We start from the raw sequence: 14,799 nt of genomic DNA on the forward strand, positions 1-14,799 counted from the left end.
GCTAATACTTATTAGCGGCGGAGGACCCCGCCGCTAATGCGGTCAATTCTTGTAGTGATAATTCTTATTAGTACGAGAATTTGAGGTTTTAAAATTAAATATTTGTTGAATTAGTCGAAATTGGTTAATATTCAGAAATCTGGCACAGGCGATATATCGCTACATGAGGAATAAGGACTTTGGCTGATGCAGAAACGACAACTGATATTATGCGTTTTCATCGAGTATATTCGTCAGGCGATATATCACAGCATTGTAGGCGATATATCGGTACAAGAACATTTTTGGAATTTGATGGAATTTCGTAGGTTTATTTTTGGGAAAATAAAGGAAGATTGAAAAGGAAGGATGAGGAGACTTCTGACGGCAGGAGAAAAAGAAACAGAGAAGAATTGATTATTTTTATTTTCATTTCTTTATGCTTTTGAATTTTAGATTATGCAATGATGTTTAATATTATGAACTAAATTTTTATTTAGAGTATTTTAATGTAGTCATTGGATATTCTATTCATCTTCAATGCAATTTCTATGATTCTTTGAATATATGTTCATTTATTGTTCTTATGTTTAATGCTTGTAATTGATTGACCATCTTTTGCAAGATTATTGGTTTTAATTCAATATTTGAAAAGTGAGAATTGGAATAGCTTTAGGCAATAGACATAGATTTCAATTTAGAACGAAAGTATCAAATTGGTTTGTGTAGCAATTAGGTTTTTGTTTTTAATGCGGTATATGTGTAGAATTTATCACAGACATGTAGAGAATTCACAGGTAAACTGAATATTTTATATCTTGAGAAAGAATAGAATTGTCAATAGCAAACCTGCTACAATCATAGGTTTAAAAATCATATTAGTGGTATTATTGTTTGAATAGAATTGAAGGTTGATGAAATTAAAATCCTTTAATATTTCTCTTATATTAAATTTCGTTAATTAAACTTTGCTTTTCTAGTTTATTGTTAGTTGTTAATTTGTCATTCGATTTTCATTAGTCAAATAGAAATAAACCTTTGCTTTTGGTAATTAGTGGATTAATTCTCTGACGAAACGATATTGTACTTCCACTACTATTACTTGTTTATTTGATTGCGTATACTTGCGCAGCAAAAAAATCGATACAAGTTTTTGGTGCCGTTGCCGGGGAATTGATATTCTATTAATATCAAAATAGTTAATTTTTATTATAATTTGGCTATTTTTATTTATTGGTACTAATCTAAGTTGTCGCACTTTTCTATTTTAGGTGAATCTCTTGTATGCGACGTGAAGGGTCTACCAACCTTTTGCCTGTTAATCCGAAAATTGAAAGATCTTGCAGACAAAACAGAAGGAATTAGAGGTTAGAAGCATCAATGGCTGCAAACCAAAGAGATGGGGCTAACAACAATGATGGTCAAAATCACATCGCTCAAGATCAAAATGTGCGAGTGTAATGCCCTAGTTACCCCAAGACCGTTACGATGAACATTGAACTGTGAATTTAACTCGCTAATCGAGTTCTTTGGTTAAAAACATGCTTCTAGGTGTTATTAATAGGTTAAGGTGGAAAATCAATCAAAAGGAAAGGATATGTTTTATTTAAAACATAAAACTGTTCATGGGCCCATAAAAACGTTTGCAAGTTATTTACAATGCAAAATGGTCATTATAGTTTGAAATTTACAACCCACCGATCTAGGCGGCAAAAACAGGGTAAACCCCCTAGTTCCCCTGAGAACTACTTGGCCGTGGTGGTCAAGCGACCGCATATGTACACATCACCACCTAAGCTCTCCACTCAAGGCTGGGTGAGCTTTTCTTTCCCTTTACCTGCACCATATAGCACCCATGAGCCAAAGCCTAGCAAGAAAACATAATAATGCAAGTATATAATATCAAATGATGATCATGATAATCATACAGAGTTTATAGCCCTGAACAGATGAGTGAATGTCACTTTGTGGTTACATTAACCATGAAGGAGCTTATAGCTCTAATCAGGTGAGTGATTTAACACTTGAGGTTCTGGTAAACCATAATGAGTAACTGACGAACAAGTCACTAGCTTAAACAGATGAGTGACTAATGGGTAAGTCACTACGAGGCTCGACACCCATAGCCATTTGACTAAATAGTCATTGGGGCTCGCTGGCCCTGGCTCTAAATGACTAGCCTTTGTCTAGACAAGAGCTTATAGTATTCATCAAACTTGAGGTCAGTTTGGCATTAATGCTCATTCGAGTCATTCAATGCAGATGCCGATTAGATCGAATCTTTATTGGCTTGCGTTAACACACTAAAGCAGTTCTTGACTTATGAGTCAATCCCATGTAACCAGTGCTCAGTACCACTGCCGAACTTGACTAATGAGTAACAGCTTCACAGTTGATACTGACACCATTGCCAATTCTGACTATTCAGTCAGTGCCATACACAAGTGAGCAAGATTTGCTAAGCATTCAATATTCAACCCATGTCCACATTTAAACATTCAACATGCCTCATGAATAACCATGCATGTCACATATGGGGTGTAGTTTTCTTACCTCTGGTTCGAGCGAGAATTAATATAAGAACGACCCTTGAGAACGATCTGTCTTTTAGTTCCTTAGTGGTTACCTAGTCATAACCAATTATAGGATTCCATCAATAAAATGAATAATAAAATATTCCTGGACCAAGACCTATCCTCCGGGATATCGAATCCCACTAAATCGGGTAGTAGGATCGATCTCGAGACCGAAGGTTGAATCCCTAAGTCAAAAACACACTTTTGGCCAAAATGGACCTTAAGCACCGCGACCCTTTCCCCAAGCATCACGGCCCTTAGCCAAAAACAGAGGCAACCCGCCTCAAGCGTCGTGGCCCTTAGGCTCTTTCAGCACCACCTTCTTCTTCAACAAGCTTGGGCCGCGACGCTCTAGAAAAAAGTCGCGGCCCCACCCAAAACTCAGCCAAAAACCTCTGTTTTCCCCTTCGAACATATTTCAAAACCTTATAAAAACTCTCCCAATATCACCAAGCAATCCCACAAACTGCTTCCACAACTTATCCACCATACAAGCATCAAAACCTATGCCTTACACTAATCAAAACCTCATCAAATTCCCCATTTTATTGATCAAATTCCAAACCTTAAACCCAGCACAAAACAGGGCAAGGTACTAGAAAATGGAACTAAAACCTTACCTCAAGCTTAGGTTGAATCATCTTCAATGGCTGAACACTAGTCTAAGACCTCAAGCTTCAATCTCCAAGCTTGAATCCCCAAATTTGATTCAAAATTCAAAGGAAGGAGAAGAGGAAGATGAAGATCGTGAGGGAGGTAACCAAACTCTGTTTTGGTTCTATTTTCTACAGCCTTCAGCCCATATACCAATCCTAGGGGTAAAAAGACTAAAATGCCCCTAGGTCAAATAAAAGTTTCTAAAGACTCCCATGGGAAAAATTGTCATTTTCCACCTATCTCGTTAATCATAATTAACGCTATCCAATTCCTGATATCCTCAAATACCAATAATTCACAACCCGTTACCCTTTAATTCCCGGTAACGCTCTAATCACCAAAACACCCCGAGACTCACCACGAGCCCCGAGCTTAAGCCTGTTATGACCAAACCGATAGTTTATATTCAAAGATCGTCTCATGCCAAATAGCTCAAACTAATCCAAACTATAATGTGGCCTCAACAATTAATCACAAGCATGCACCAAAATATTCAAATATGCCCTCAATGGGCCAAATTACCAAAATGTCCTTACAATCAAATGTGGACCCACATGCACGCATTTAACATCATATTATAATATAATTCACATAGACATACATATAATCATTTAATGGAACAATAAAACAATTATGCCCCTCCTGGCCTACTAATCCGACCATTAAACCACATTAGGGATTTTGAGGCGTTACAGCGAGCATTAAGAGATTATGTGCTCCCTGCTGTCACAGGAGTGCACTCGTGCATTAGACTGCCGACTGTTATTGCCAATAACTTTGAGATTAAGCCGGCGATGATACAAATGGTCCAGACTTCTGTCCAGTTTGGTGGTCTCCCTAATGAGGATCCTAACTTGCACATAGTGAACTTCCTTGAGCTACGTGCAACGTTCAAGTTTAATGGGGTGAGTGATGATGCAATAAGATTGAGACTGTTCCCTTTCTCACTATGGGATAGGGCAAAAAGTTGGCTTATTTCTCTACTGGCCAACTCAATTAATACATGGGAGGAACTAGCTTAGAAGTTTCTCTCCAAGTTCTTTCCTCCTGCAAAAGCTGCCAAGTTGAGGGGGGAAATCATTAACTTCTATCAGAATGAGGGAGAGTCATTATACGATGCTTGGGAAAGATTCAAAGACTTGCTCAGGAAATGCCCTCATCATGGTATTGAGAAGTGGATGTTAGTCCACAATTTTTATAATGGGTTGTACGGTACTACTCACACTATCATAGATGCAGCAACATGTGGTGCTTTCGTGAGTAAAGGGGCTGATGAGGCCTATGAATTGTTAGAGGAATTGGATATGAACAATTATCAGTGGCCTGCTGAACGAGACACCTCACAGAGAAAAGTAGCTAGGGTACATGAATTAGATGCTATTACTGCTTTAACTGCTCAAGTTGCTTCATTGACAAAGCAGTTGCAACAAAACATGATCTCAGCTCAAGCCCAGGCTATATAGATGCAACAAATGCAATCAGGGTGTGAATTGTGTGGAGGGCCTCATTTGTATGAACAGTGTACAGTTGCCAGCATGTATGGTAATATGCCAGTTGATCAGGCTCAAGTACAGGCAGTTGGTAATTTTCAGAGGCCATATCACAACCCATTCTCCAACACTTACAATCCTGGGTGGAGAAATCCCCCAAATTTCTCATGGAGAAACAATTAGGGCCATCAACCTCAGCTTCAGGGTCAGTTTCAGCAGAATATGCCCCAACAACTAATAAATCAAGCCTCATCATCACAACAGTCTAGGCCGCAACAACCAATGAATCAAGCTCCACCAGACAGGCCAAATGAATTACAAGTTGCATTATTGACTCTCACCAACACCCAAACTCAATTCATGACAGAGACTAGATCTTCCATCAGAAATCTTGAAACACAAGTGGGGCAGTTGGCCAACATGCTTAATAACAGACTGCAAGGGAATTTGCCTAGCAATACTGTGGTAAATCCTAAGGAGAACTGTCAAGCAATTTCGTTGAGGAGTGGTAAGCAAGTGGAGCAGCCTAATGTATAACAGTCAGCAGTTCAGAATGAAGAGTTGGGTGAGAAATCTGATATAAATGAGAAAGGGGTTACTGAAGACTACCAGAGATCAGAAAAGAGTCTTCCAGTTGTTATTGACCAACCAGTTCGTATTCCATATCCTCAGAGGCTTAGAAAAACTACACTAGATAAACAGTTTTTTAAATTTCTAGAGGTATTCAAAAAGTTGCACATCAATATCCCTTTTGCTGAGGCCTTAGAGCAGATGTCCAGCTATGTGAAATTCATGAAGGAGATTCTGTCCAAGAAAAGGAAGGAGGAGGAGAGTTCTGACGACAGGAGAAAAAGAAACAGAGAAGAATTGATTATTTTTATTTTCATTTCTTTATGCTTTTGAATTTTAGATTATGCAATGATGTTTAATATTATGAACTAAATTTTTATTTAGAGTACTTTAATGTAGTCACTGGATATTCTATTCATCTTTAATGCAATTTCTATGATTCTTTGAATTTATGTTTATCGATTGTTCTTATGTTTAATGCTTGTAATTGATTGGCCATCTTTTGCATGATTATTGGTTTTAATTCAATATCTGAAAAGTGAGAATTGGAATAGCTTTAGGCAATAGACATAGATTTCAATTTAGAACGAAAGTATCAAATTGGTCTGTGTAGCAATTAGGTTTTTGTTTTTAATGCGGTTTATGTGTAGAATTTATCACATACATGTAGAGAATTCACAGGTAAACTGAATATTTTATATCTTGAGAAATAATAGAATTGTCAATAGTAAACCTGCTATAATCATAGGTTTAAGAATCATATTAGTGGTATTATTGTTTGAATAGAATTGAAGGTTGATGAAATTAAAATGCTCTAATATTTCTCTTATATTAAATTTTGTTAATTAAACTTTGCTTTTCTAGTTTATTGTTAGTTGTTAATTTGTCATTCGATTTTCATTAGTCAAATAGAAATAAAAGTTTGCTTTTAGTAATTAGTGGATTAATTCTCTGACGGAACGATACTGTACTTCCACTACTATTACTTGTTTATTTGATTGCGTATACTTGCGCAGCAGAAAAATCGCAACACATGGCATTAAGATTAAGCATGCACTTGGGCTTAAAATCCCATGGCTACTGCAGGTGGCCATGTGTGGAGGAGTAGGCTGAATGGGGGGCTGGGCCGCAGACACCTGACTAGGTACGAAATGTTGTTGGGTCGGTGGGGACGGTTGAGAGGAAGAGGACACAGAAACAGTACTGCCTACGTTTGGGCTGGAATGGCCAGGCGAAGAAGAATGAGGAGAGTAAGCGGGGCTCGGTTGGAGAAGCGGTTGGGCCGGAGAAGTGTGGGTCGCTGCTATGTGATGTGTTTGGGGTGGATCATTTGTTGGCGGATAAGGTGGGCACATAATTTGGTGAACCAAGAGAGGGTAAATGTTTTGATCTAGGAAATCATAAGTTTGAGGCATTGGGCTGTGAATTTTTACAAAGGGAAATTGCTTTTCATCAAATAACACATGTTTGCAGATAATGATTTTTCGGTTTGAAATATCAAAATAATTGTAAACTCTATTGTTGACCACGATTTTGGCAAACGACGAGTAGACATCAAAACTACAATAAACCTTCAAGAGAAAAATACGACACTGATAATTTTATAGTGGTTCAGCCCCAATTTATTGGTAATAGCCTAATCCACTTGGAGTTGTGATATATATCCTACACTTAAGATCATATGAACTTGAGCCAATTGAGTTTCTTAAGTGTAAATAGAAAAATACATAGTTTCTCTCTCTAAACTCTCTCAGAAAATGTCCCAAGAATACCCCAAGTAACAGTCCCCAAGTCTCCAAACTAGAGAGTTTTTCTTAGTCTAAAAAGATCATATCCCCCAAAATGATGCCATGAGCCATTTATTTATAGACTCATGGATCGTACATCAGATATCTCTCTTTGACCGGGTCCTTGGTTCTTCCAACAAACTTTAATTAATCAAATATAAATGAATTTAAATTACAATAATATAGATATTATTCCGGGATATCTGAGAGATTCCCGCGGCAGTTAAGAATGATTCGGGTTGAAACTGTTACTGAGGACATAGGCAAGCACCTCTCGTCGGCAAAGCACACCTCTGGTCGGTATAGGCAAAGCACTCCTTTAGCACACCTTTGGTCTAGCATGACACATCTTTGGTCTAGCAAAACACTTTACTGGTCAGGCAAAACACTTTACTGGTCGGGAAAAACGACTGACTGGTCGACCAAAACGACTGACTGGTCGGCCAGATTTCTAACTGGTCAATCAAAAATCTTTACCGGTCGGACATAAATTCTATCAGGTCGGTCAGATCACTTTATCACAACTCCGAAGAGCCAATACATTTATTGACTATTAATGTGCCAATTACTGACCATGCATTGCCACTTGTCACTTCTGATTGCCACGTCATCGAACTGAAATTTTGGGGATAACATCTATCATTAGAAGGATACCCCAAAAAAATACATGGTGTTGAACGAGCTTGAAGTTTATTTATGGTGGTAGAAGAAGAAAGTGGGTAACACAAACAACCGAAAACCCGAAGGTGAAAGTAAGAAAGGTCCTTTTGATACAAGATTTTTAGTGGTGTCTTATATCCTAAATGCTTACTTGGAAGGATGTTGAGTAGATAGGTTGCCATTTGTAGTGCATGATGCCAAGAGGAAGAGGGCAATGATGCATGAACAAGAAGGCTTTGAACCATATTGTTAATTGTCTGACTTTTCCTCTCGGCTTTGCCATTTTGTGGATAAGTGTGAGGGCATGAGAAACGGAAATACATACCATGTTGGTCACAAAATTTTTTGAAATGGGCCATTGTCATATTCTCTATCATTGTCACACTAAAAATCTTTTATTTTTTAAAATTGAGTTTTAAAATATGCTCGAAATGAAAAAAAAAATTGAGTGAACTTGAGATTTATTTACAATAGGGTAAGTCCACAAGAAATTAGAATAATCATCCAAAAATAGAGCATAATATCTATGGCCCCAAGTGCTTAACACGGTTGATGTCCAAAGGTCACTATGGACAATGTCATATGGCAAAATAGTATAAGAGACAAAAGATGCAAATGACATGTGAGAGCTATTTATCTTTAGCAATCCAGTCCAACATCAGCGTACTAAGCACATTGAGCTGGATATACACTTTGTTTGCGAGAAAGTCGCTCATGGGCATGTCCGTGTTCTACATGTTCCTTCCCGTTATCAAATTGCAGATATATTCATTAAAGGGCTTCCGCACATACTCTTTGATGACTTTCGGGACAGTCTTAGCGCATGTGAACCTCTCGCTTCGAATGCGGGGGTGTGTTAGCTTATGTACCATATCTTACAATATCATATATTATTAAATTAGAATTATTCTTGTGTATCTTTACCATTACCATAATTGTAGCCTATTTCATAGACTAGTTACCTAACATGTAGCCTTAATCAAAGGCATTGTACATTGTATATAATTGGATCATTATCAATGAGAAACACATGGAATTTCCCATTCTTTCAACAACTATCGGTGGTGGTTGTCCATTGAAGAAGAAGGAGAAGAAAAGAAGAGATGGTAGGGGAGACAATATAATGCTTTCACTAAATCAATTTGTGATAAATTTGCAACTCAAAATTAGTGTTATTCCTTTAATTTGGTACCAACAAAAGTGTCATATACTGATTTCCACACGGAACAATATCATTCACACACACACATATATATATATATATATTTGGGCCCCCAGAGAAAAAATCTGATGTAAGTTGGTAATTTTAAAAATCTAAGTCAAATTTGGTATTTTTAAATAAATTAAAAATATTACTAATTCATTCTAAATCGGGGATTTCAATATATATAATATTGAAAAGAGCTAACATTTTGGTAATAAACAGTGAACAAAGAAGACAACTTGAAATATAGTTCAATTTCTACTTGGTGGCATATATAAGAGGCAGCTTAATTTTTATTTCATCTTTATCTTTATCTATCTTTTTCTCATCTCCCTAATTTTTTAGGTTATACTTATTAAATTTGAATGGATTATGACAATTTAGAAAATCAAAATAATAATTTAAGTTCATGGTCGTATGGTAACACTAAATTTGATTAATTTTATTGTGTGACTTAGTTTAAGTAATTAGAGACCATATTTAAAAAATTAATTCAACCCTCATTGAGAAACTCAGCTGAATTTTATCATATTCAATTCCTTGTTTTTTCATAAGTTGTGTTTGGCAAATAGTGACTTTTTTTAATATATATATATATATTTAGATATTTATAACTGTTGTAAATTTTTAAAAATTATACTAAATTTAAGTTTTAATTTTTCTAAAAAAATGATTAATTTATTGATTCAATCCAAATATAGGGAAATGGAATCCTCTTTATTTCTTATTTTTTTTCCTTTTTAAAATTCAAAGTCCAAACAAAATCCAAAATATCCCACACTACATGAGAGGATACTTTACAATTAGTTAGTGAGGCCTCATAATGCTTAATAAATTCAAACACGTAAAACGTAATATTATATTACACCAATAACATTATCATTTCTCTTTATAATAATGTAATGACAAGGAAAGAAGAAAATTAATTATGTCATAACAAAGTTTAATGCAGAAGTAAAAGAAATTAAAATGCAGATATCGAGAAAAAATTATATAGGATAGAAGAAGGGACGACCATTAATTATTTCTCTAAGTCTCCCTCAAGTCTTGTTTCAGCTTTTTTTCATTTTGTCGTATTATATAAGTCCATGTCGTATTTTAACATTTATATGATAAAAAAATCCCAATAAAAAATGGTGAAGATAATTCCTTTATATCATTTCAATCCACTGAGACCATCACTTCCTACCGTTAATCCAGTTACAAGTCAATTATTGGTACTGCTTCTAAAATTTTATAAGATCAATCTTTCTTTATTGCTGATCAATATAATTTCGTACAAAAATATACGAGTAATAAATCATTAATAATCCACACCGCACTCATTTTATTCTGTAACGGCAAAAAATTTCTCACATCCATGACATATAAATCTTAATGAAGAGGAAAATTGAAGTATATATCGAAGTAACAAAACAAACAATAGTCAAGTTACAGAAGTACAACTCTCAAATATATATATATATAGTTTCAGAATATAATGCAATCTGAAAAGAACGTCCAATGTTCATGGCCCATGCAATGTGCATATATGGTCAGTAGTACTAAGTTGTTGAGTGGTGCCCTATGGACTGCCTTTGGATCCCATTGATTTCCGATGACCACCGCATCCCCAAATCCAACAATGCCCACCAATATTATTGCCACCTCCTCCTCCTCCCCAACCCCAGCCACCACCTTGTCCTCCTCCACCGCCACCACCGCCCCCTCCGCCACCCCCGCCGCCTCCTCCTCCTCCTCCTCCTCCTCCTCCGCCACCGCCACTTCCTTTTCCCCTTCCAGCGCCCTTTCCATTTCCACCACCGCCGCCGCCACCCCCACCACCGCCTCCGCCTCCGCCTCCGCCTCCTTTTCCTTTTCCATGACCTTTATCTCCCCCCTTTCTTCCACTTCCACCTCCACTTCCACCACCGCCTCCTCCACCTCCACCACCACCACCGCCACCACCATTGTGTGCATCATTGTTATTAGTTTTGACCAATTGAGAGCCATCCTCAGATGAGGTCACATTTCTTCCAAGTGCACCCGAATTATTAGGCCGAGTAGTCACAATGCCATGATGATCTTCAGCAACGACAAAGCTTTTGATCCCATCGACCAAAGCCGGACTCAAAACAACCGCAAGCAGAAGCAAAACACCCCAAACCACACCAAACAACTTCATTTTTTCTCTTCTTTGAACTAATTGATGACACAGTGCATAAACACACAGGCTGCGCAAACCCTCTTTATACACTTCGCAATGCCCACTAAAAAAAAACTTCCTTCGATAAGGCTGGAGAGAGTTCTATGCCTTGCGGTGCAATTTTTCCCCATGCCTTGTAGGGCCAGCTATCACCATATGCACTATATTATATAATAATATGATCACTATGTATGTATGGTTTAATGGTCCATTAAACAAGTTGAAAAGAATTGGATTTTTTTATTCTTATACCAATGGCAACTTGGTTTTCTATATATGAATAAGTAACGCACGCGTTCATGTGGGCTTTTGTCTTTATTAATCTTTTCAATGATAATAAAGTAGTGCTAGAATACATTATGGGCTTCCGTCGAGCATCCCTTTCTTCTTGGACTTTTCAAGAAAATTTAAATATTAGGCTTTGCTTGAGGGCTACTCTCCTAGCTAGTGCAAAGTGGGCCTTTCCAATTCTAACAAAATAGCTCTCATCATATTAGGTTTGGCTTTAGTAATGTTGATTAAATAGTCTCTTAGAATCTATATACTTGATCACCTTCCTTATTGAGGTCTTATAAGTTATGACATGGTCTAATTGAGTTGGTTGTTATGGGGCCCTTGAAAGTGTCACAACTTGCGTATAGATATAGAAATGAAGTGTAGATCAAATCAAGGGGAAACTATAGCCTTGATGATCCCAATGAGTGAGTGGGGAAGGCTATGTCTTTCTCTTTAAGAAAGAAGCAAATACATGTGAAAGAACATGGAGGAAAAGAGGGTACAAAATCTATGCATAATTAATTTTATTCATTAAAGATGGGACGTGTAGTGGTGGCTATGGCCTTTTTGTGGTAGTGAATATGCATATTATTATCCCCTAATTGTGATCAATGGTGATATTAGCAGTAATATTGTGTGTTGTGTGTGATTGTTTGTATTATATGATATGTTTATGTGTGTGTTTTCAAGTGCAATCCAGGTAAGAATCACAAAAATTTATGTTTGTAGATCAATGTTTAGTGCCATCATTTCTCCATGTGATGATCATAAGAACCCATATAGCCATTTCTCCAAGATATGTATTCTTTATTTTGTTGGCTAGTCGGTATATTTTTATGGATTTATATTTTTTGAGATCCTGGTTTTTTTCGTTACAGACTCTATGTTTTGTAAAATTGTTAAAATAGAATCCTAATTCCAATTTTGGTCAATGCTTTCTTAACTAAAATCACAAATAATTTACCAAACTAACAAATCCTGAACAAAAATAAAATTATTCTGCTTAAAAACTGTATTGTTATATTTAATTTTCTTTTATCAAAAATTGAGTTTAAGATTCTATTTTAACAATTTTACAAAACATAGAGTCCAAAAAATAATTTGTCAAAATACAAGATCCAAACAAATAATGGGACAAAACCCAAAGTCTCAAAAAGTATAAACTAAAAAATCCATTTCTCCAAGATATGCATTCTTTATATTTGATTTTTATAAAAATGAGATAATTGTCAAGAGACTACTGGTACAGTCAAACATCAATCCGAAGTGAAATGCCACCAATTATTATACCCCATGTAATGTGTTTCTTTGTAAGGTTAGGAATTGGTTTAGGTTTAACTTTCAAGTAAGTAGTGTGAATAATAATAATAATATGTTAATTTAGGTAGATAATTTTATAATAGTGATGTTTCATGGAACGAATTTTAATATAGTAGTTAGGTGTATAATCCACTTTTGAGTTTTTGATATGATAAAAAATACTAGGTGGTTAAAATGGATAGACCAGATAAAGTATTATAAAGAAACTAAATCTGTTGACAAGTTGAATATTTCATTTCATCATGACGATATATGATAAATTCTGTTCATAATAATAAAATTGGGAGTAGATTACTTTTAGTATCATTTTATTTTTAATTTTTTTTCTTCATTCATAAAAGATATTGTTCAGTATATATATATAAATTTGATTAATTCAAAATCATATTTTTACAATAAAATATAAAAATAAGGAATATTTGAAGCGAAAATAACTAAATTTTTCATGTTGTGGATCTTAAATACTTAATTTTTTTGTGGCTAAAATAATTTTCGTCAACATTTCTTAGCACCCGTAGCCGTAGGTATCTCACCGTGTAACTGCATATATAGCAGCTTCTAATTGGTTCACGTTATTTATTTGAAAAAATCATATATTATTTAAATTTTAAATAAAAATTATCAAAAAATTAATTAAAATTCATAATAAATTAATTAAAAATATGTTTAAAAAACAAATGAACTTAAATTAAAAACTTAATACCTAACTTAAACTAAAAAAACAAATTAAATTAACTTAAAAATTAATTGGGTTCCAGATTTATCTAAAAAAAAGGGGCGTTCTTCTTCCAAAGACAGATATAAAAATAGTACTGCTCATCACCTTCAAATTTTTATTGCCAAATACATATCATCAATGAAATAATACCAATTTGAAGCAAAAAATAGTTACAACACTCTTCACGGAAAAATTTAAGTATTTCTGCCGCTAATATTCCTAAAATTTATATATTTAAAATCCTAAAAATCTTATTCAAATGGGCTTTTCTTCAACAACATAGCTTGCTAACAAGATATGATCTATTCGAATTGGTGGACCAGTGGCTTATGCCCATGAAATTTTGATTCGTTGTAGTCTTAAATAATGGTTCTAAACAAGCAAGCCCAATAGGTATTATTACAATTTACATGCATGAATCTTGTACAAGTGTTTCCTTACTTTTTCTCTTCTTCTTCTTCTTCTTCTTCTTCTTCTTCCTTTTATATTTTTTTTATCATTAAATTCTATCAAATGTAGTGTTAAGATGACTGTGATGGGAATTAGCCAACTACAACGAAGAAAGGTTTAAAACGTTTTAGAAAAAGGGGAACACCAGCAAGAATATAATATGTATTATAATTAATTAAACAATTCAGGAGTTGTAGCTAACATGAACAAATCCCCAACTAATGCTCAAGTGTCAACTTTTGTGAGACCTTGAGAGAGTTTTCTTTTTTACTTGGTAGGTAGATTAATTAAACAACTAATATAAATCAAGACAAATTAATTGCAACATTCCAAATTCAAAAGGTTATACTTAAATAATAGTAATCACTTTTTGAAGTTCCCCACTTCTTTTAAAAATCATTAGTAGACTTAGCTAACTCCTTTTCAAGTCAAAACAACTAAGTGCCTAATCTCTATAGTCGTCTTTGTACGGTAGTAATAATTTTCTTCTTCTTTGAAAAGTGAACATCATTAATTCTGATCACCAACTCAATTAGACGATTTTGTTTTCATACTTCTTTTACATCAACTTTCTTCATATATATATATATATATAGGAATTTTTTTTATAGGGATTCATTTTAAGCCTTACCGGTGTGGTTCTCAGTGTTCTCGACCTTTGAACAGTTTTCGACGCGATTTTTTTTATGACCGTATATATTGTAGCTATTTAGAGCATCTGCGCGATTTTCTATTAATTCCGAATAGTTTACGATACCGAAAACTTGGTTCAAATATGTTGTTGCACGCGTGACTAATTTTTTTTATGCGCGTGGAAAGCAACATGTTTGAACCTTGTTTTCGATACTGTAAACTATTCGGAATTTTCTGAAAATTTGCAGAATGCTCTAAATAGCTACAATATACACGGTCATAAAAAAAGTCGCA

At 35.1% G+C, this 14,799-nt stretch overlaps 2 protein-coding genes and 1 non-coding gene across 3 annotated transcripts; 1 reads left to right on the forward strand and 2 right to left on the reverse strand.

The window, feature by feature from the left end:
• The first annotated feature begins 4,006 nt into the window (after window positions 1-4,006).
• On the forward strand, window positions 4,007-4,675 carry LOC133781409 (uncharacterized). The gene is made up of 2 exons (XM_062220379.1): window positions 4,007-4,178; window positions 4,446-4,675. Exons 1-2 carry the CDS (start codon window positions 4,007-4,009, stop codon window positions 4,673-4,675), a joined length of 402 nt encoding a protein of 133 aa, XP_062076363.1.
• LOC133813002 (small nucleolar RNA R71) lies at window positions 4,274-4,380 on the reverse strand. Its single transcript, XR_009884054.1, has one exon. It is a non-coding gene; the product is annotated as a small nucleolar RNA R71 (small nucleolar RNA).
• Window positions 4,676-10,487: 5,812 nt separating the features above from the next.
• LOC133781432 (putative glycine-rich cell wall structural protein 1) lies at window positions 10,488-11,087 on the reverse strand. The gene has a single exon (XM_062220408.1). It carries the CDS (start codon window positions 11,085-11,087, stop codon window positions 10,488-10,490), a length of 600 nt encoding a protein of 199 aa, XP_062076392.1.
• Window positions 11,088-14,799: the final 3,712 nt, after the last annotated feature.

The sequence above is a fragment of the Humulus lupulus genome, chromosome 1 (genome assembly GCF_963169125.1).
Source record: "Humulus lupulus chromosome 1, drHumLupu1.1, whole genome shotgun sequence".
Taxonomy (NCBI): Eukaryota; Viridiplantae; Streptophyta; class Magnoliopsida; order Rosales; family Cannabaceae; genus Humulus; species Humulus lupulus.

Excerpts from the sequence above, each read along its gene's own strand:
- LOC133781432 (XM_062220408.1), bottom strand. The coding sequence starts at position 11,087 with ATGAAGTTGTTTGGTGTGGTTTGGGGTGTTTTGCTTCTGCTTGCGGTT.
- LOC133781409 (XM_062220379.1), top strand. The coding sequence starts at position 4,007 with ATGATACAAATGGTCCAGACTTCTGTCCAGTTTGGTGGTCTCCCTAAT. Across the intron at positions 4,179-4,445 it reads ACTATGGGATAGGGCAAAAA|ATGCAGCAACATGTGGTGCT; the intron begins GTTGGCTTATTT and ends ACACTATCATAG.